The sequence below is a fragment of the Acipenser ruthenus genome, chromosome 26, assembly GCF_902713425.1.
Source record: "Acipenser ruthenus chromosome 26, fAciRut3.2 maternal haplotype, whole genome shotgun sequence".
Lineage (NCBI taxonomy): Eukaryota > Metazoa > Chordata > Actinopteri > Acipenseriformes > Acipenseridae > Acipenser > Acipenser ruthenus.
This window is the reverse complement of record NC_081214.1, coordinates 23306002-23329071: the sequence shown is the minus strand read 5'-3', so window position 1 is coordinate 23329071 and position 23070 is coordinate 23306002. Positions and strand designations below refer to the sequence as shown.

General features: G+C 41.8%; 2 protein-coding genes across 2 annotated transcripts; one reads left to right on the top strand and one right to left on the bottom strand.

Moving 5' to 3' along the window:
• Positions 1 to 1843: 1843 nt before the first annotated feature.
• On the top strand, positions 1844 to 17821 carry LOC131701698 (transmembrane 9 superfamily member 2-like). The gene is made up of 17 exons (XM_059001181.1): positions 1844 to 2223; positions 4083 to 4150; positions 4373 to 4466; positions 4749 to 4876; positions 5207 to 5336; positions 5711 to 5838; positions 6456 to 6570; positions 6672 to 6751; positions 7324 to 7429; positions 8334 to 8466; positions 8879 to 8998; positions 9172 to 9229; positions 9441 to 9600; positions 9946 to 10097; positions 10222 to 10333; positions 10765 to 10936; positions 16952 to 17821. The coding sequence occupies exons 1-17, from the start codon at positions 2083 to 2085 to the stop codon at positions 17017 to 17019; spliced, it is 1965 nt and encodes a 654-aa protein (XP_058857164.1). The 5' UTR covers positions 1844 to 2082; the 3' UTR covers positions 17020 to 17821.
• Positions 17822 to 18642: 821 nt separating this feature from the next.
• LOC117430498 (probable G-protein coupled receptor 101) lies at positions 18643 to 22593 on the bottom strand. The gene is made up of 2 exons (XM_034050568.3): positions 22095 to 22593; positions 18643 to 21403 (listed from the first exon to the last, which is right to left on the bottom strand). The coding sequence occupies exon 2, from the start codon at positions 21252 to 21254 to the stop codon at positions 19956 to 19958; it is 1299 nt and encodes a 432-aa protein (XP_033906459.3). The 5' UTR covers positions 21255 to 21403; positions 22095 to 22593; the 3' UTR covers positions 18643 to 19955.
• Between the last annotated feature and the right edge of the window lie 477 nt (positions 22594 to 23070).

Below are 23070 nucleotides of genomic sequence, written 5' to 3'. Positions count from 1 at the left end.
GGTGCGATTTGTAATATATTTACATACACGGGCATGCTGGGCTCTCGTTTGGAAGATTGCTGGAGATCTAAATGAACGTAAACTAAGTTAAGCCGGTGTATCTTCAAATATAGTGTCCAAAATCAATAACACCGATACCGTATAACAATCTCTTTAAAAATATGATTTTAAAAAGCACTAATATTCTGTAGAAACATACATAAAAGGAAAAGCCAGTTTGTATTTATACCGTGTTATATAATTAAGATATAAATACTGTACATTTTAATGTATGTATACCGTTATGTAATAATAGCAATTAATGTGTAGAAAACTAGATAACCACAACACTAGCTCTCAGTTCAGTAACATCGCATAATTGATTTATGGTCCACATTCAACAGACTTGTTTTTTTATTACCTAAATAACAAAACAATTGAAAATGTTTATAAGGATTATATTTAGTTTCTATAGAAACACATTTTTCGTTTCGGGGGTTAGCCGTGGGTCGATTGATTATTTATTTATTTATTTATTTTATTTTTTTTATTCAGGAAAGCTATATGAGCTACACTTAGCTCGTTTACAGCAGCGTCTTGATGAGAACTTCTCCAGGTTACAGTTTTCAAGAGAAAAAAACGATGGGACTAGCATTGATACCACAGCGTTTAGATGGACATATTATTGTATTAGCAAGTATACTGTCGCTTGGCCTCCATAAATGAATACAGATAAACCACACACACCAGTAAAATATATAAAATTAAAGATGCTGGGCTACATTTGGGGAAATAATATATATATTTTTTTTAGCACACAAAACGTCATTTGTCGAAGCGTTCAGACAGCAGCCCTTTGTAATCTGAATGTGAGACGATTCGACAGCAGTTAACAGCATTATCAGAACACAATACAGAAAACAATGAAACCCATTATCTACCCCCACACGTTTAAAACAAGTAATCAATCAAAAGCAATGGCCAGGTTACTTCACATAATCTCGACAAACCCCTCCGACAGATAACTCATTATTTTAACCCATAAAATAACAAATAGGGGTTTCTTTGAAAAAAATACTCCACAAAATGACAAAGTAGCCTGTCCTCAAATGAGGACAATGGCACATCATGGGTTAATAATTAACTAAGTTCAATGCATAGATCACTAGAGTGCCTATTATCTGATTCATATTGTTTTAAGCAATGTTCATATTTACTACATATTTAAACTCTTAAGGATTGGTTTAAGAACAAAAAATGTTAAGGACTTTTGAAGCCCAATTGTATTAATTAATTGCATCTTAACTGTGTCAGATAGGGTTTGATGTTTATTCTCAATGTTTTAACCCAAGACTAAAACATTGCTTAAATCAGTGCTTGAATGTGAGATTCTGCATCTGTGTAAGCAGATTCTAAACACAGGGTTAATGTCATTAGGCATTTGTTACGTACTGAATACTGCGGAACTCATAATCGGATTGGTAAAGGAGACTGTGTGGTCCAGTGGTTAAAGAAAAGGGCTTATAACCAGGAGGATCCCGGTTCAAATCCCACCTAAGCCACCCGCTCATTGTGTGTGACCCTGAGCAAGTCACTTAATCTCCTTGTGCTCCGTCTTTGGGTGAGACGTTGTTGTAAGTGTCTCTGCAGCTGATGCATAGTTCACACACCCTAGTCTCTGTAAGTCGCCTTGGATAAAGGCGTCTGCTAAATAAACAACTAATAAAAGACTGGAAGACAGACGAAAAGCACAGTGAGACTGTGGTTAGTAGTACGCCGATCCAGCAGGTGGTAGTGACACAATGAAACGAAACCCTCGAATCATAAAGAGAGAGAGAGAGAGAGGCATCGTTCTGTCACTTTCTTCACGACGTACGACAACGTGCCGCTCCAGAATTTTTTGCGTTCTCTGTATTACTTTTACCCAGCAGCCTGCGAGGGAGTGACAGCCATTCCTCTAGTAACGTCAGCTTTACAAAACGGGTTGTGCAAACTGGAACCCAGTGCAACCTGCTCAACCGTACCAGTCGCCGCCTGGGCTCCCTGTATCAGCGGAACGCGTGAATATAAAGACAGCAGTGTGTTCTGTAGACCTGTAGCAGGATGAAGCACTGTCCCCAATCTCGTTTGTTATTTGTCTGCACGATATTATTATCAGCAGCGACTTGCAGCCACAGTTTCTATCTTCCGGGGTTGGCTCCTGTAAGTTTCTGCGAGGAAGGTAAAGGGAGCCCAAACTGCAAGGTAAGCAAGAGTTTATTTTCTAATACCATACCGTATGTGTTTAATTTTAATTTAGTTACAATTAGGGTGCAGTTGTGTTTATATAATGAGTTAAAAGGCTTTCAGTTTAACGTTATGAGGCGGGTTTGTTGTAGTGACGTGCCCTTAGTATTAGTAGTAGCAGGCTGTCCTGTCGGATAGGTAAGTATATGTCACATAAATACACATAACGCGACGCATTGAAGTGTCTTGACTAAACTATCTTGTAACATTAGTTACGTACACTAACGAGGTAAGATCCTTCCTATCGCCTTCATGCCTACCTGCCTTGTTTGAAGTATTAGTTTATTTGCAACCTTGGGCACTACTTGGAATTTATTTTTTTGGTAACATTTGTAAGTGGATGTTTTTCACTATCACGCTTTCTCATATAACTAGGGTACTGTATACATCATTATACGTTTTCCGCGCTCACTGGCAGTCAGTCAATTCTGTTTTATAATGTCCAATAAATATAAGTTAAAATACATAAATGTTTTATTTGGGTACTGTATCTGTAGTGTACCGTGCCTGCGGTTTATTACAAATTTTACAGAAAAATTACACGATTTTTTTTTAACTGGACGTCGGTTTTTACTGAGTTATACCCGATTTGTCTATTAAATATTTTCCGGGTACTATTTTCTAGGAAATACACAATATTTTTTTTTTTTATTAAAATGCTGTTTAATTTTGACTCTGACATTGTAATAAGCAGCCCTACACTGTATCCTAGGATACAGAATACGTTTAGACGTCAGAGGATTAAATAACGTTTAGACGTCAGAGGATCAAATAACGTTTAGACTCAGAGGATCGAAAAACGTTTAAACGTGGCTCTCTGTCACGTCACAAACACATCACCTGATTATGTTGGCCAATCAAATTCAGATTATTGTGGCAATTGCTGGGCATAGTAACTACTAGCTTGATCAAAAACTAAATTGAAATACTTGCACAACAATATAATATTTTTAGTCTATAAGGAATGGGGACAAAACATAAATCAGTTTATGAATATTCAAAAGAAAATTAATGTTTCGAACTATACAAAAATAGTAGAAGTGGGTCAGATGAGGTACGTGTTCGCACTGACAATAAAATAACACACTGAAAAATAAGTGACACATTAAACTTAAGTATCCCTTATGGAGAGTAATTTACAAAAATGTGTGGTACACATCAGATGCAAGAACAAAACTCTAATTGCTCTCGGTCATTTACATAGAAGCCCATTCACTCATGTTAGTGGTGTGATTAGGCTCAGGGGTGGAACCTCCCCATGGGGCTCTGTATTAGAGGGTGAGATCGTCCCCTTCCCCTATTGACTGACTTCAGTCACTAACATGCTGTGACCCTGAAGACACTCCCGGGGTAAAATGAAGAAGGAAGTAAAGCAGTAACAGACATCCTGCAAGGCAAGGCAAGCAAACAAAATAAAACAAACAAAAGCATGTCCTTTCACAAGACTGCAGATCACATTACACGCAAGGTCCCGCCTTAGTACCGTATGTTAACACGTGCCATCGTAAATCATGGTGGAACCTCATGGGACTCAAGTCTGAGGCATTGTAGAAATGTATGAAATATATATATCTTTTATTGTCCTGTTCTCATGTGTGTCTCATAAAGGAGTTCCTGTTCTTCAGCTCAACAAAAATAATTCAGGGCTGAAAGGGTTCAATGTGATTTTCTACAAGTTGGAAGTGGTATTATTTTGACACATTAAGTTAAGCGTGCCTCCGCTTTACCCCGACAAGCCTAGCTCTTTGTGTTGTAGTATCTGGATTTGGCAGCTTCAGCTTTTATTGATGGTTTTCCTTTTTTGTTTCTAATTTCAGTCTGTCTTTGAACTCTTTGTGAACAGACTGGACTCTGTAGAATCGGTGTTGCCTTATGAATACGATGCGTAAGTATAAGACTTCAGGATTGATGTTGGGATTATTAAATCTACAGATGCTGTCACGGTGGACTTCAGAGTAATTGCACTGTAGACAATGCTGTTCAGTGTTTTTCACTTGCTATCGTCACAGGCTTTATTAGACCTGGTAAAAGTGAAGCTTGTGAAGTGTTGCCGAGCTGCACTTTTGGAATGTGCTCAAGCAGTATCTTTTTATTTGTATTTTTAAAGTTTCGACTTCTGTCAAGAAGCATCTGAGAGGAGGCCCTCCGAAAACCTGGGCCAGGTGCTGTTTGGAGAGAGAATTGAGTCTTCACCTTACAAGGTATCTGATGCAACATGAAATAAGTGATTGTTTATTTCAAGATATTGGGTCATGTCCGCAGAACATTTACCTCAGCGCACGTGTACAATTCCAGAGATTAAGAGCTACTACATCCACCTTGTCTGTTATGTTCAAATACATGCAAAACTGCATAATCCCTGGTGTGTGTGTGTGTGTATAGATATATATATATATATATATATATATAATGCAATTGAGTCTGCATGCACTTACTGATACACACATAAAGTGAATATCTAACGTTTTTCCCCACAATTGCAGTTTAATTTTATGAAGGAAGAAAAATGCAAGCTGGTTTGCAAAAAAACGTATGATCCCAGCAATGCAGATGACAAGGTTAAGATGGCTTTTCTCAAGAAGGGGATGGAACTCAATTATCAACACCACTGGTGAGTAAAGCTGTGGATTATTACAATGATGTGCAGTCTGTTGTTGGGGGGGCCTTTGTGTGTTCTGTGCGCTTGGCAAATTGTTTCGGTTATTTGTTTAATGCAAGCTTTCAGGATACTTTTTACTTTCTTGTTCCTTGGAATCCATGTTGAAGAAATAGGAACAGTGAGGCTGTAAAAAAACCCACCTGCTAATTTCACAGTGAGCCCTGTTTAAAGCAAATTCTGATTTCCAAGATGTAAAACACTTCAAATAATTTTATATAGTAAACAAAATGGAGAACACATATAAATAACATTAAATAAGCTGTTCTTCTTGTTTTTAATTAGGATCATTGATAACATGCCGGTCACTTGGTGTTACGATGTTGAAGACGGGCAAAAGTATTGCAATCCCGGGTTCCCCATTGGGTGCTACGTGACTCAGGATGGGCGACCCCAAGATGCCTGCGTTATTAACGTGAGTCTTTTTGCTCAGCTTGCCATCTTGATCTTGTGGTCAAAACTATGCATAATAAGTCTATACATAGTTAGGTTTGTTAACACATTCCACATAGACAAAAAACAGTTTAAGTTGTCAGACCAGTTAGCAGCAGCATCACCAATTAAAGGGTGAACAAAACTAAAGTAAGCAGTAGCAACTACTGGTCACACCCGAAGTATTAGACATACCATTGAGAGTTTTGTAGATGTTTTATAAAGCCTTGGTCTCTGCACATTATGCTTTACAGCTAGAGCAGTCGTGCTTTTCTGGGCAGGTGTTGTTCTTTGACCAGAGGGGGAGCAAAAAAAAAAAAAAAAAAAGCCAGAGTTTTGTCTTGTGTTTGTTTGCAGTCCGAGTTCAATAAGAAGAACACCTTCTACCTCTTCAATCACGTGGACATCACCATTACGTACCACAGCGGGGAGGGGGAGGGCTGGGAAGGAGCACGGCTGGTGGCTGCGAAGCTGGAACCAAAGAGGTAATTTAATGGGGAAGGCTGAGCAGGCATGTCAGTTGAAAACCATGCATTATTGCTTATTGCCAGGCAGGGGAAATATCACATGATTGTAGTGCATTGTATTAACCCCTTAAGTGCCATTGTCCTCATTAGAAGACAGGCTACTGTGTAATTTTTTTTGGAGCATTCTTTTAACTGTGATAACTTACTCTAATTTTGTTAACCGCAAAAGTTACGTCTAAATGTAATCGATCAGGTTACATAAGTACAGCTTGTGTTCTTCTCGCAATGCATCAGCTGTAATAGAGTAAGGGCAGCTTGGCTTTTATGTTTTAATTTTACACCGATGAAGACGTACAAGCTTAATAATTAAAAATGGGGAAGTATGCTTTATTTATTTATATATGTGTTCATGTATTTATTAAGGGCATGTTAGACAGAGTAGAACTTCTATTGTGATTTACACATGCAACAAAGACTAAAAGGGGTTTGATGTGTGCTGTTAATGAATGACAACCTCACACTGAAGCAACCAATAATAATAATAAAAACAAACTCTCCTCAGTTCTGCTTGAATATATAATGTGTGTGTGTGTGCCATGCACTGACAGTACATCCTTTTCCCCCTTCATCTCTAGTTACAAGAACACTGATGAAAAGAATCTGAATTGTGAATCTAGTCCTGCAATGGAGGTTTCTAGTGACTTTAATGGCAAATTGGATTTCGTCTACACCTACTCTGTTCACTATGTTGTAAGTGTGCCACCATGTTTTAAAATGTGTTGTTATTAAACCTGGACACTTTACTCAATCTCAGCATTCCTGAAAGCAGCTGATGTTTCTCTCATTTATAGAAAGACAATCATATCAAGTGGGCCTCCCGGTGGGACTACATTCTTGAATCCATGCCACACACCAATATTCAGTGGTTTAGGTACGAACTTAGCAATTATTACTAAAAGTAACATGGGCATTTCTTTCTCTTTTCTTATCCCGCTTCCCCTTGTATGCGGGCATGGCTGGGGTTTTCACTCGTGGGTTTTCTACGCATGCAGAAATAAAAACAGCAGGACTGAAGGGAATGCATTATTGATGCAGAGATATAGTGGGCGTCTACATTTGCACTGTGTATGGGTGTGCTCACGTTTTCAGCTGATTATTGAGGGCTGTTACGGCTCGTCCACATTTTTTGTTTAACTTTTTGTATTTTTAGAAGCTCACTCTAGTCCTTCATTAAGTCCCCTGAAGGAAGTATACTATTGAAATGATCAGGAGATGGGAGTTAGAGCAATCAGGCCCCTGTTAAGGGATTTATTACTCAAACCCAGTGGTGGGTGCAGGGCTAGTTTCTAAACCTACTTTGCATGGACGAATAGATCTGCCTGCTGTGTCTCGGTACTTTTATTATGTAATATATTCTATATGTGTGTGTGTGTGTGTGTGTGTGTGTGTGTGTGTGTGTGTGTGCTCCCTGTTAATTTTTTGCATTCTCATACTTCTCCACAGTATAATGAACTCCTTGGTTATTGTGCTGTTCCTGTCTGGCATGGTGGCAATGATCATGCTGCGAACTCTGCATAAGGACATCGCCAGGTACAACCAGGTTGATCAGGTACTGTAGTCTTGCAGCAGCATTTGCACGCAGGGTGGAAGATCACTGCTCGCCAGACACGCGCGCATGATCGTGTTTTTGCTAAACTGTCGAAGTAGAAGGACCAACAAATACCTTTCCTTCTAAGCTGATTTTCCAGGCTCGTCAAAGTGAAGTTTGCTAACCCTTCAATACCAAGTCTAGCTGGCAGAAGTAATTGAAGGTGTGCACGTTCACTATAGTGAGCCTGATCTTGAGCTTATTACAGACAGCCAGCTTCGGTCTGTTGGAAAACAGCAAGCGGAGCGTTGTGCTTTCCTGAGACAACCCATGGGGCTGTGCCTTCATTGACTATTTCAGTGGGCTTGCACAAACATTGGCGTGCTGTAAATATTTAAATGCAACACATTTGCATCCACAGAACACAACAGTCAAATGGTGGCAGCGCATGTGCTAGAGTGTGCGTGAGCTTTGAATACTGGAGTGCAGTGTTTATTCTTCGTGGTTATCCTGTAATGTAATGTACCAAACCAGACCTTCATTGTAAGGAGCTCCCTCTCTGTCGGGTCTTGTTGCGTGGGTACTCCCTGACAGAGCTGAGCTCCCTCTCTGTCGGGTCTTGTTGCGTGGGTACTCCCTGACAGAGCTGAGCTCCCTCTCTGTTGGGTCTTGTTGCGTGGGTACTCAGTAACAGAGCTGAGCTCCCTCTCTGTCGGGTCTTGTTGCGTGGGTACTCAGTAACAGAGCTGAGCTCCCTCTCTGTCGGGTCTTGTTGCGTGGGTACTCCCTGACAGAGCTGAGCTCCCTCTCTGTCGGGTCTTGTTGCGTGGGTACTCAGTAACAGAGCTGAGCTCCCTCTCTGTCGCGTCTTGTTGCGTGGGTACTCCCTAACAGAGCCGAGTGTTGCTGTTCTTGCTCCCTACAGGAGGAGGCTCAGGAGGAGTCTGGGTGGAAGCAGGTGCACGGAGACATCTTCAGGCCCCCCAGAAAGGGCATGCTGCTGTCTGTCTTCCTCGGCCAAGGCACCCAGATCTTCATAATGACCTTCATTACACTGTGTGAGTGCACTGCAAAGACACACTGCCCTTAAAGCCATTGTACCTTCCACTGCGCACGTCCACTCGTTATATCTGTGTCAAATGGGCAGTTTTTGAAAGGTACATATATCCTGGTGTTAGGTAAGGTTAAAGAGATCCCTGTTTGCAAGCCCTTCTTTTAAGGTAGTCTTGCATTTTTTTGGGGTCATTTCTCCTGGAGAGTGAAATTGTCCCCTCACCCCGTCAATAACTTCATTAACTTCAGTTATCCTGAATGTTATAAATATCTCCATTCTCTCTTGATAAACACTGGGCCCGGTATTACTATCTCTTGTTCAAGCAATACAATATAATTAATATAATCTATAATTCTGCTTGTAAAATAATAATACATTTGAACTGAAATATATATTGTTTTTTCATTTCCACCCAGTTTTGGCCTGTCTTGGTTTCCTGTCTCCTGCAAACCGGGGTGCTCTGATGACGTGTTCAGTGGTGCTGTGGGTTTTACTGGGGACGCCAGCAGGATACGTGTCCGCTCGCATGTATAAAAGTAAGTGCGTTAAACAGAGCTGAAGCTTACGACAGACTGTACCGTGAGGGGGATTTAAGGCTTGTCTGATCAGACATTTAAAAATGGCTTAGTCTTGCAAGCAGATGCATACTTGTCATGCATGGTGGATGATCACCAATGTGATCATTTGTTTTTCTTCTTATTTTCCTCAGCGTTTGGAGGTGAAAAATGGAAGACCAATGTTCTGCTGACAGCGCTCTTGTGTCCTGGGTGAGTAACTGTGGCACATTGTCAATCCTCCTTCTCTGCTCAGTGCTTGCATTTTGAAGAACTTTCATTTGTTCAGTAGTCTTGCCTCGATTTTAATAATGCAGAAATTCCAAGTCCTCCAATGCTGAGCTATCTAATGAATTGTAAGTTCTCTGCAGTCTGTTCTCCTTGTAACAGAAGTGACACTCCTTTCCTTTTGATGCACTGGCAGGGTCGTGTTTTCTGATTTCTTCATCATGAACCTGATTCTCTGGGTGAAAGGCTCTTCGGCCGCCATCCCCTTCGGCACGCTGGTGGCGGTTCTGGCCATGTGGTTTGGCATCTCTGTGCCTCTCACCTTTTTGGGGGCTTACTTTGGATTTAAAAAAAGAGTAAGTACTGCAAAGCTTAAATCACGTGTGTTGTCTACACACTTGTTTAAAGCCTTCATTTTATGAAACAGACCAAGATATTTTAACAATTTATTTGTGTTTTTTTTCTGACGAGGAAAACAGTCATTTCTCCGCAGGTTTAACAGGTACAGTTAAGTACTTTAGGGACTTGAAGGAGTTTTTCAGTTTGTTCATATTATCAGATGTGATGATTTAGAACTGGATTGGATCAAAGACCAGGACTGCCAATTTTGGCCGCCCCTGCTCTAGCTTAATATCACAGTGTAATACGTGTATGTAAACCTGCTTTTTTAAAAATGTGTATGTATGTATTTATTTACTTAGTCCATTGAACACCCAGTGCGGACAAACCAGATTCCTCGTCAGATTCCAGAGCAGTCGTTTTTCACCAAGCCGCTGCCTGGCATCGTAATGGGTGGCATACTGCCCTTCGGGTGCATTTTTATTCAGCTGTTCTTCATTCTGAACAGCATCTGGTAAGTATTGTTTTGTAATTAGTATTTATCATCATCATCATCAATATGATAATTGACATAACTACAGGGGCTGAATTGTGGGTGACTGGCTAAATGGCGTTTTTATTTTCTTTCTTTCTTGCAGGTCCCACCAAATGTACTACATGTTTGGATTCCTCTTTCTGGTATTTCTAATTCTCCTCATCACCTGCTCGGAGGCTACTATCCTGTTGTGCTACTTCCACCTCTGTGCAGAGGTAATTTTAAAACTGACGATTCATTTATACATTTTACCAAGAAGAAAACCTTCAGTGTCACCCCCTCCCTCAACCCACATAATGCTGATTGCAGCAATAGTGAAGTAGCACTCGACGCGTGTGTATCCCAGTTAGCAATGGGGGAGGGTGGGTGGGAAGAAAGCACTGCTCGGCGAGTCGGTTCCTATTTCAAACTGCTTACAGGAAACATACGGACGTTCTTGCTTGCGAATGACGGCTTTGCATGCACGACTTAACTTTTACATCGCAGTAAAATCGGTTCACCTTGACTGTGCATGTTGACTTTAAACGGGGAAACCGGGCAGGGGTACGTGTGAATAGTATAGTACGTCTTTAGATATGTGTGTCTAATGGGAACGTAGCTAGTTTTATCTGCTAATAAAACTGCCCTTTTTGTTTTTCATTTTCAGGACTATCACTGGTGGTGGAGGTCATTCCTAACCAGCGGCTTCACAGCTGTTTACCTCTTTGTTTATGCAGTCCATTACTTCTTCTCCAAGCTACAGATCACAGGGGCGGCCAGCACTATCTTATACTTCGGATACACCATGATCATGGTCCTTATATTCTTCCTCTTTACAGGTAAGATCCTTCAATAGTCTGCAAAGAGCAGTCGCACACTGTTGTGAGATAGCAGTAACGTACTGGTCCTCTTGAGATTATAGACACAAAGAAGGATGTACCAGTAATGCTGATGATCAACACGCATACGGTTTACTAGGATTTTACTGGCTTTCAGGAACATTGTGATCTCCTCTCCGTGTGGGTTTAGTGAAATAAACGTAACTGGTTTGGCAGTTTCAGAGATGTTGTTGCTGGCATGTTTCTGGGGTGTGATTATTATTATTATTATTATTATTATTTATTTCTTAGCTGACGCCCTTATCCAGGGCGACTTACAATTGCTACAAGATATCACATTATTTTTACATACAATTAGCCATTTATACAGCTGGGTTTTTACTGGAGCAATCTAGGTAAAGTACCTTGCTCAAGGGTAGAGCAGCAGTGTCCCCCACCGTGGATTGAACCCACGAACAACAGAACAATGAGGACAGGTTTAACTGGTTAAAAAGGTACACCTGATGGGCAACAGGAGATCCTTGGTTCAAAATATCGATTTGTCTTTATTTATTATTTTACATTTTTTTTGTAGTTGGGGTTTATTTTGTTAACGATCACAATACTTGCCTGTTTTTAAAGAACAAATGATATATGGAAAAGTGAATCAACAGTTATAAATACCAGGTTACCCACCAGCCAGTAAAGAAACTGATGGTTACACGCTCTCAAACATTGAAACCAGTAAAAGCCCCATGATTTTCTACTACAGTACGTGTTCATTGTGCTTGAGGTGCGTCTTTCATAAATAATAATGCACGTTCTCTTGGGTGTTTCTGCCATAACGTTACTCAACTCCCTTTGCAACCGATAGCATTATAACCACTATGGATTAGGGTTCACGTGCTGGATCACTTCTTACCCATCACACAGATAGGGTTTTAGGAATAGTACGTTTCTATACAATTCTCAGTAAGAAACCAGGACGGTTCCTTTTCTGATATTTTCCCCATGTCTGATACAGACTGAAATACCCCTTTTATTAATAGAAAATGATGCCTGTGAGCCTGACTCCGGCTCCTGCTCTCAAGAACTTCATGTGAAGTGGATCAAAACCAGATCCTGCTGTCTTGTCTGCTGTCAAGACAAGGATCTCGGTTTGATGGCAAGTTCAATGGGTTATGTCCCGTTTTATGGTGAACCCCCTTGTGTAGCACAGGGAGAGGAGATGTGCTTGGTTTTGCGATTTCAGGATTAAGACATCTGTTTGACTGGAGCTCCACTACTGCTGCTGTTATTGTCAGTGTTGATTTTTCAGCCCTGCCTCCCTGGGCACGCTGTTGAGTGGCAGCTCCCCGTGGTGGGTGACTGCGGTCTTGAGCAGCTGTAATGCCTGGGGTGCTGTTCGGCTTTCTCTGGGAGTTAAGGGACCTCCCTCTCCAGCAGAGCGGACGACCAGGCAGCTCAGACTACAGGCTCCTTCGCTCTTTGGGTCTGTCGACCTGAAAACACTCATCCGCGCTTTGTCTTGTGGGCAAATATATTTGCCGTTTCTCCAGAGCTGCGGACTGTGAGACAGACAGGATATTCTGGGCTCATTTCTGATCGCAGGCAGACCCTGTGCTTGAGTATTTATGGGTAACGTTTCTTGTTGCACCATTTCCTTCCGTGTTGCGTCAGACAAATGCAGAATATAAAGTCAAATGAACAAGAATAAAAATGCAGGTGTGCCGGCACATACTCATACAGAATCGCAATGGAAATGTTGACACATTTTAGTCTGAAGGCTGTATATGTGGTTCTAGAGAAGGCGTGATTTGTGGTTAACCCAGTTAATTCAATTTCCTCATTGCTATTTTTTTTATTTTTTATTGCAAGGTGCCATGCACATGAGAACCATGCCAATATTGACAGAGCTGATAAACTAATGAGCCGTGGGTTTACAAGCAGAGAGGCTGTCAGCATCCTAACGAGTGGTAATGAAATGGAAAGCCAGCGTCCTTTTGGGTGGGAGAAACCCCAGAGTCTTCTCTTTATTGTTAGAGCTTCAAAAGCAAATACTTCCTCAGTATTAGCAAGTACACATATATAAGTAAACAGAACCTACATTAGCCTTTTTTTTAGATGGGGAATATATAAATAATCGCTTTAGTGTATGTGTGTTGAAATGTAGATTAGAATCCCTTTCCAAGGAGGGAGGGGGTGGGTGGGGGGGGGGATAGAGGGGGATCGCAGCCCCTGACTACGATCTGTGATTGAAATTAGGATGACCTGCAGAGCTCAAGCAAGGTACATGATGTCGCATTTTAACACAAAGAACGCCTCTGCTCCCCTTATCAGTGCCGTGCCTGGAGTAGTTTTTTTAGTCTATTTTTAGGAGTTGCGTAGCTGAGTGTGTTGCTCTAAAACCTTCTCTTGGTAGACAGAAGGGAAACCACATTTTTAGGAATAATAATAATAATGCCATGAAAATAGTGCCCAGTGCTTTCTGTCTGAATAACGTTTTATATGGCAAAAGCACTGCTGCTGTCTGGCTACAGATATACTCTCTGTCTGTCTGTCTGTCTCTCTGTGTATGTGTGTCTCTCTGTGGGTGTGGGTCTGTGTGTCTCTCTCTCGCTCTCTGTGTGTGTGTGTGTCTGTGTGTCTCTGTGTGTGTGTGTGTGTGTGTGTGTGTGTGTGTCTCTCTCTCTCTGTGGGTGTGGGTCTCTCTCTCTCTCTCTGTGTGGGTGTGTGTCTGTGTGTCTCTCTCTCGCTCGCTGTGTGTGTGTGTGTGTGTGTGTGTGTGTGTGTGAAGTCCAGTATGTTCAATAACTGACTTGCTCATAAAGCATGCCCAGTATTCCATCCTGCCCTACAGTGCCCACACTAAGTGCGTCTGTGGTGTCCCGTTCCACCTGATGGCTATAAGGGAGTGCAGATAGTAGATGCATGCATTACATTAATACTGTCCCAGTCCCCTGCCAAAAAAAAGGTTTTATTCAACAGATAAATCACGGTATACTTCATGGTATTAAAGTATTAAAGAAATCCACAATGTTTTAATGGAATGTGATCCCGTCAGGTGTTTTATACACGCCCGCAGATTTCCAGCTGTTCCTGTCCTGCTGCTTGTCCCCGTTTGCCAGGTTTGCCTTCTCTTGTGTGCTCAGCTGAAAATACCAGCATATTTTCAGATGTGGTGAACATGGAAACCGGTTTACTCAGAGCTCAATGAAAACTGATTGTATACAAGTATGTATTTTTAGTAACTGCAGAATGTGTTTGTAGCGCCTCTGAGTCACCACAGCTGTGGAGGGTTTTTTTTTTTTAATATATATATATTTTTTTTCTTAGACAATAGGCTCTGTGTTCCTCTGAATCCATCTCGGCTGTACAGTGTGCAAAACAGCCTTATCTGGAGGTACCAGAGCTTTAAAAGAGCAGGAATCGGCTGCAGTCGAATTTAAATTATTCCCTTTACCACCGCTGTAAAAATATTATCTGCACCACGTTATCTGCATGATTCAATGAGCCCTTAATGATGCCTATTTTAATGTATGGATTTATTTGCAAGTACGCAAAAGCACATCAAAGCAATATAAAAGGCTTGTTGAATATCTAAAAAAAAATACCTTTCCACTGCATTAAATGCATATAAAGAACACAGTGAATTATATTTTATAGAGAACGATACCAAGAGATGATCTCTATATTCTGTGTGCGGGCAGCATTTTAAAGTAAATGCGTAAGAAAAACAAGAACAAAATATAAAAAGATCTTCAAATACCCCTTTTTGAGGGAATCAATGCTGCTTTCCCCGTTTACCTAGTATAACCAGGCTATTTTTTTACTCTCTTGATTACTGAAAAAACATGGTCTTCAATCTTCTCACATTAGAATAATTTAATGAAAAGGAATGATTGAAGATCATTTTGAGGGAGAAAGAGGTTAGGCAGGATTGGCAGTGGGGGATCTCAGAAAAGCCTCTGTGTAATCGTGTACAACCTTAATGATACCATTAAAAGAAGACGACTTGAAAGGGTCTCATTCGAAGCAGTTCCCTCCCATGCTTCAAAAACATTTCAACAACAGGCATTTTTTGTTGCCATGAATTATAATAGATTCATCAGGAGCCCCTATTACTGCTGTTATGGCAACGTCTCCAGGCTAGCACTCGAAACACGAAGATGGATAACAACCAGGGATGTGGGATGTGTGCGTTACAGAGACGTTTGCAGCGTTCACTGAAAAACCTTCCCCTGTGCACCGAGTCCAGACGAAGGCTTTCCAGCTGGGGGTCTGGTTTTTTGTGACATAACCCATTTTTATTTAGAAGAAGACCATGGCTGAGGCGCTTGGCTGCTTTGATGGTAGTTTCTCCATAGCTTCACTCGGGAACCCAAGACGAGTGTTTAGATTGACGGGTTACGAGACGCATTTCTTAATTGAAAGATGCGATAGTTTTAGTTGTGCTGAGACGATTGTTCTTTTTAAATAACTTTCTAAATGTATAAACAGGCTGACTGCATGTTGCTTGTGCTTTTAATCCGCCCCCATGACGACCTGCTGGAGTTACGAACCGTGCACATGGAACGACAAAAGAAACTGCAAAACATATTTAAACAAAAGGAGGGATATTGAAAGTCTTGCTTTTGATTAATTGCAGAAAAATACAACTCCCAGAAGTATGGATATAAATTGCTTGGCTGTAACCACTGTGTAATGTAATATTGGAAAGTACCATACAAATATATAAATACATGCATCCTCAATACATCTACAATATAAATACATACACCCTCGGTACATCTACAATATAAATACATGCCCCCTCAATACATCTACAGTATAAATAACATTCATCCTCAATACAGCTACGTATCGGCTTCGTTTTTACCATTTACTTTGTAGACAGACATGTATATTTTACAGAATTAAACGAAGTGCATATTAGTGTTTTCTGAATCAGTATGGTAGCATGTGAAATGTGTTCTCTGGGCATACACTTACTGGCAGTTAGTACAGAGAATACCTACTTGTGCTCTTCTTTGTTTTCCAGCGCAAGGCCTCCTGGCTCAGCACTGAAGTACCGGAAAATTAATTCATTCGAGGACTTTCTGAGTAGCCATTCATTTTGTTTTAAGTGACATATTTCTTTGTGGTTTGAATGGGTTCTGTTTTTAATGAGGGGGGGGGGGGGGGGGTTTGCTGCTCAGACTGTATCCGGTTCCAAGGAGGATGACCTTGATGTTCAGATATGTTAGGACCTCTCCCCGGTTCCTGAGACCTCTCGCCATTTCTCTCCAGTAATCAGTTTTCTGGCTAACAAGCTGCGAGCAATCTGAGCCTTTTATTACTGCCTGAGGTTTAAAGATATCTTTCAGCTTGAATAGCCGCACGTTTTGGATGGGAGAATTGGCATTTTAACCCCCCCCTCCTTTTTTTCTCCCAGTAGAATCATTTGTAACCCCGATCAGCTGCCGAGGTTTCTTCTTTTTCTGTACTTTACTGCCAGTTGCCCGTTACCCGAGTTGTTCGTGGTATTGTAATGATGCGCTGTGTTTCTACACTGTTGTGTGTCTGTAAAGTGTGATGTAAACAAAGGGCTAATACCTTTTTATCATTCGTTTGACTTTCGATGTTAATGGAATCGTGTTCTCCTTCCAGTTTTTCCCAGTCGGAGAAGCCTTCATCCGCCTGTATAAATGTGTGCATAGCGAGTTTATTCAGGAGACTTGCCTGTAGTTCGTAACCTTGATGCTGGCATGATAAAACGTTTGGCCGGTAGTGCTTTTTATTTCTTTTATGAATTTACTGTATTTACAATTTTGACCACATGAAGAGTATTGCATTTTAGAACCTAAATAGATAAATCTACAGGCATTTCTGTAAGAACTTATTCCACGTATGGAGCGATTGCTAATATGTTGGCTGGCACTAATCTTGTACTACCTTATCAAACCTAGCTTTATTTAGATTTGGGTTGTGTTGCTTCCCTACAGACCTCACATGTGTAATTGTTTTGTATTCTCTCTCTTGTTTTTTTATTTTCAGGCACGATTGGGTTTTTCGCATGCTTCTGGTTTGTAAACAAGATCTACAGTGTGGTCAAGGTGGACTGAAACTCTGCATTGTCCCGGACAGCCTTGCATTGGTCCTGGGTTTACTTTGCAGGGGGTAAATCCAATGCACACTTTTGTTTTTCAGTAACTGGTATAAATAGCAGAAGTTTGTAAGACTGTATGAAAACATGACATATTTAAGATTTAAAGATATACTTTTGTCACTTGTTTGTTTGGCGAAAGTCTAAAACGATATTCTGTTGTTTTTATTACTTTTGTTTTGGTGTGTGTTTGTTTTGATTTTTTTCTGAAGCATTGTGTCGGCTGGTTGTGTTTTACTCCAAAGATTCCATGTTTGGGGAGGGGGGTAAATGTATCCATTTTAAATTGAAGCAGCTTTTTTTTAAATCATTGAGACATAGATCTTTCTTTTCTTCTTGCAGAATAACTCAAAAGCTTGTCACAACTACAGTCTTTACTTGGTTATCTGTCAGCCACAGTTGCAACGGATGTTTTAATGAGTACCAGGTATCTAAATGCATGCACTGTACACTCTATTGGTGTCTGACCCTAGCCATTATGAAGTTTACCTGCGCGTGGTGGGCAATTGAGAATTGGACTGTAGACTACTTTGGCCTTTTATTAAATATCTCCCTTTATTTGAGGGAAAATAATGTCAACTGCTCTGGTAATGACTTTAAAATGTGATTTTAGTTTTTTTTTCCTTTGCTGTGTGTTCTTTTTATATATACATTTTTTTTTTTGTCCATCAATAAGCAACTGATAAATACGTGTACATAATACCCTGTATACTTTAATAACCTTTTTTATTTCTTTAAAATGCCAGTGCCCTTTACCAAAATTGTTGTGCTTTTTTTATTTAAAAAAAAATTGTTACAAACTTTGAACACAAAGCTGTGTGTTTTCATGGATGCTGCTTGCAGAAATCCTGAACAGCCACACCACTTTATTAGTTCCATTACTCCTGCCCCACTGGGACACGCACCTTTCCCCCCCACTCGATCTCCCCTGCATTTCAAACGAAAGCATCTTTTCAAAGTGCATCCCTTCTCTCACCGCGGAGCAGATGAGCAGCTCCTCTCTGACATTGATGGTGAAAATACTGCCTCTGCTTGTCCCTGTGAATGACAGGTACATCAGTGTGTCTCTGCTTGAGCTTTACCTCACTAGACTCCAATCAGTGCTGAAAGCAAATCTCTGCAATCTACCAGGATGACACAAATTGAGCCTACTACAAGGACACTGGCTTGTAATAGCATTCTGTAGACAATCTGCTAGCTTTGTAGAAGGAGTATGGAAAGATTTGATTAGCTTCTGTACTCTCTCAAATTTGCATTAACGTTCTGTTATCTATTGTTTTATTATAGAACAGATGCTTCTGTTATGGGATACACAGCGCTCTGTTTAATCCCACTCTGCAGACCCGCTTGCTGCTCTTTAAAGTCTTCTCAACGGTAGCAGTAACATGGAAATCCAGGCTGTTTTGAAAGCTGATAAGCCTTAATTGTTTTAAAAGACCTGCCAATACACCGTTCAACACAACCAATAATGGCTGTGTGCTTATGAACCACAAAGGAAGTCAACATGTTTTTGAAAGAAGGAAATTCTCAGAAAAAAAAAAAACGTACAAGAGTTTTACTTCATCATATAAACAGTTTGAGCCATAAATTGTAAACTATAAAAATTAAATACTTCTCTACAAAAGCTAGTATTTACCAATATTCACTTTCTTTGATTTAAATAGATTATATACATATGAAATAATTAACAGCACAATACAAAACGCATTAGCTAATACATTTCCTCTTGGATTTTCATCGATAGGTAGTGTGATTGTCTAAACTTCCAGATATTGCATTAGAAACTTTTTTTTTGAGTAAATGAAATAATGTGTATGAGTGCAGATTCATCGGCACTTGAATGCCGTAAGGTTTTCATAATGTCTCCAGAGCATTCCTGCCAAAACACTTTCACAATGGTAAATACTGTAGAAAAACTCCAGTTCTTTCTAATTACAAATCGTTCTTATTTAGAAAACATGATATAATATAGTTGTTTGACATATGACTTCTTTCTGAGAAATTACTAAGGTATAGACATCAGATAGAGACCGATACATACACACAAATATATGAATTTTTACATTTTTTTTTGTCTCTTCTAATTGCAGCTTCCACACAGACCTTGCTTGCAGTTACAAAGTATTATGTGTAGCAGGAAACTGGAAACATCCCTATAAAAACAGGGCTCCCAGTGACAGCTGTGTGGGAGGCAATGGTAGAAATTTGGAAACCGAACCAGTCAAGGGGTACAGAAGCTACTGTACGGTCCTCGGTTTTGAATTCGGGGGTTATTGAGTTTGTCAAAGGGGGCCGCTGTGTTAAAACCAGTTGAATCAAAACAGTATACACTGAAGAACAGATGAGTTCATGGTGAAAGTCACTAATGCGTACCAACGAGATTTTCAAACACTATTAATAATGTGAACCCTATCAGGTTTTTCAGGTAATGTACACCAGTATACTTGAGCTGTACAATACATGCATGATGCATGCACGCTTGGATGTAATTAGTATACATCTAGACCTGAGGTGCCCAAATTCAGGTTGTGGACAGTCATCGCAGTCCAAGTTTCGTAGGTGAAATTAGGTAGTTAACTAGATTAGGATGAAAGTGGAGGTTGAGTTGGTTTGTTGAAACAACCAAACCAATTTAACCTAAAGCACCTAATCCTTTAATAATATCTTCTTATACCTCTCATGGCCCTCTCGGATCCCCTGGTTTTATGAGATCCTCGGCCTACAACACTGCACAGTGCACACACGGCTCTCTCTGAGACTGTGTGAGATTACTCAGGGTGCCTCCGAACATCTTGTAGACTCCATGCCCCGCCGTGTACAAGATGTTATAGCTGCAAGAGGCTTGCAAAAGCGTACAAGTGATGATACAGCGTGTGACATCGTATGCGGTTCTTATCACTTCGGCAGGACGTTCAGTTCTTTTTCTGAGCTGAAGCTGATCGAGGTCGTGTCCTTCCTGCTCTCCTTGGACATGCCCTCGGTGGGGGAGGACGACGTGGTGCCTTCCTCCCAGGTCCTCAGGGGGCAGATCCTGGCAGCCGCACCGGGGAAGTGGGTGTGCGTCGGCCGGCCGGCCGTCACCGTGAAGCAGCTGTCCGCTCCGGAGCCGCGCGGCGGTCGCACCTGCTTGCAGAAGGAGCCGCAGAGCAGGGCCAGGAACTCCCTGCGGACACTGCGGTGCATGTAGCCGTAGATGTAGGGGTGGATGCAGCACTGGAAAAAGAACAAGACGAGGGCCAGGGAGACGATCCAGGGCGGGACGGGGGCGCTGGAGCTGATGGAGAGCGTGCCGAGGACGCTGTAAGGGCCCATGCTGAAGATGTAAGAAGACATGATGACAAAGACCACTTTGGCCGCTTTGCAGTGGTAGTGGAAGCGTCTGTGGCGCACCCTGATGGGGTAGACGGAGCCCTCCGGGGGCGGCTGCTGCTGCTGCTGCTGCTCCTCCTCCTTTTGGCACTGATGGTTATCTGCAGTGCTGTGGTTGTGCTTGGCAGCTTGCACCGGGTGAACTAGGTTGTTCTGCCTCCTGGCAGCCCTGAACACCATCCAGTAGCAGCCCAGCATGATGCAGACGGGCACCCAGAAGGAGAACACGGCCACCAGGGCGGAGTAGGAGTAGCTGGAGGACCAGATGAGCGTGCAGGAGTGGTGGCGCCTGTCGAAGTCGATGACCCCCCAGCCGTAGAGCGGCGGGGTGCTCTGCAGGACGCTCAGGACCCAGGTGCAGGCGATCAGGTTGGTCCCCCGGCGAGGGGTCATCCTGGCCGGGTAGGAGAGCGGGTGGATGATGGCCAGGTACCTATCGACAGACACCACGATGATGGTGTTGACCCCGGCAAAGGCGAACAAGTGCATAAGGACCACCAGGGCCTGGCACAGCCGGCGGTCCAGGGGCCACACGTCGGGCACGGTGGCGACGATCGCAAAGGGCATCACCAGGACGGTCTGGAAGAGGTCCGCAGTCAGCAGGTTGAGAACGAAGCGGTTGGCCACGTGCAGGAGCTGGGGCTTGCGCTGGAACACCAGAAGCACCACCACGTTCCCGAAGAGGGAGGTGCAGACGATGAGGGAGAGCAGGGCCATCTTCACCACGCTGTTCACCAAGGAGGAGGACAGAGAGGCCGCGCCGCCCGCATCCCAGCGGCCCGGAGTGGAATTGTAACCACGGGGGGAATCGAAAAAGCTGGGCATTGTATAGTTGAACAAATAAATAAATACAACGCATAGAATTACAAAATAAAGAAAAGAAGCTAAATTATACAAATAAATATAACTGAAGTAAATCCCACATTCATCATTCGTAATGTGTGTGTTTTCTTTTTAAATCTTCATCCAGCAACCTGTCACAAAAGAAAGAAAAAAAACGTAGGATTGTACACATGTGCAGACAAGGTATGCAGTTGAAAGAATATAAATATACACTGAATCGATACGTGTACTTTTAACTATACCCTCACTGTTACAGGACTATAGGCGATAGTATAACGTGAAACTGCAATACGGAATTCGGCAGTACATACATTCATTATTAAGGATAGGTGTTCAGAAAGCATGCACATCTGGATGTGCCGATCTAGTCAACGCTGTGCGCCATCCCTGAAACGAGCTCTCTTGTTATTGTCAGTCAGAGTGTGGGCTTTGATTTAGAACCTGTGTACAAGCCTCTGATGTGTGTGTGTGTGTGCTGACAGTAAAGAATACACCATGCATATCATTTTTTAAATGTAAACATACTGTCAATATACATGGCTTTACTCTGGATGCCATGCCGGACAACGCTGAATCACACACCCTTGTTTTATTAGGCTGTATCGTTTTATATAAACTCTACTATTATCGATTAACAGCATGGTGTTCCACATTTAGGACTGCAATAAATTACATTTTAATCCACGGGGTTGAAAAAAGGATTCATTATCAGGGATGGGGGTATATACTGTACCCTGTCAATTTCCCAAATGGGATTAAATCCGCCGCCCACATAAAAAACACATATATGCATGTTTGTAACTGATAATAATGTAATCTTACCTCCTGCCGGTGGATTTGTTTTTATGGGTGACATCCTGCTTTGTTGTGAGTTTGATGCTGATGGTGCCGTGATCGAATCTCTTCACTCCCCCAAACCTCTGCACTCTCCCGCTGGCGGCGCGCTGCTGTGGTTAGAGCACAGGGCTCCCATTTTATTCGCCGGCGCTGGAGTGCTGCTCGTCAACATTAATCCCGATTCCTGTCAGCATATTTACTGTCAGGCAAAATATGTTACTTCTTTTTATTAGACAACCTCAGGATGCAGCACACAGGTGCGTGCGTTTGGGCTATCTCGTCTGAAAACGGCACGGTCTCTTCTCTGGGTACAATCCCCCCTTCCAAGTGGCTTCGGTTATCTCTGGAGAACAGCAGCATCTGTGTCTTTAAACAACGGGAGCGTACCATCGGAGACCCAGAGGTTTATATGGGCTTGTTCCGGAGGATGCTATTTTAAGACACAGCACTCAAAAAGAGCTATCTTTAAAAAGAGGAATCCTGAATTCACAACACGTGTTTTCAATTTGCATCAATAACATGGAAACGACAAATGTAATAAAATTAGATTGGGACTGTTGTTAGCTCATGTCGTGCACGCACCCCGTTATACATTACATCATGCTTAATTAGCCCTAATTATTGCTCACACTTGGCTATACACAGCACCGTAGACGTATTGTGCGTAGTGGATATAAATACTAGCCTTGTGATTTTTGTGGCGTTTGATAACATCTGTGTTTTTAATCTTCTTGCGTAACAGCTGAGTTACTCGTGTCTGATTCGTGTGAACCGGCTGCTAATGTCCAGGCTCAGCTGTACGCAACATATTCCGCTTAGCGATAAGGGATATACAATACACACAAAGCTATAAGAAAAACTATACACAGACCGCACACACGCTGTCCAGGGTGCTTGTAGGAATGCACACACTGACTGTATTGGCCGGTCTCCTGTAGACCAACTGTCCCAAAATAGACTC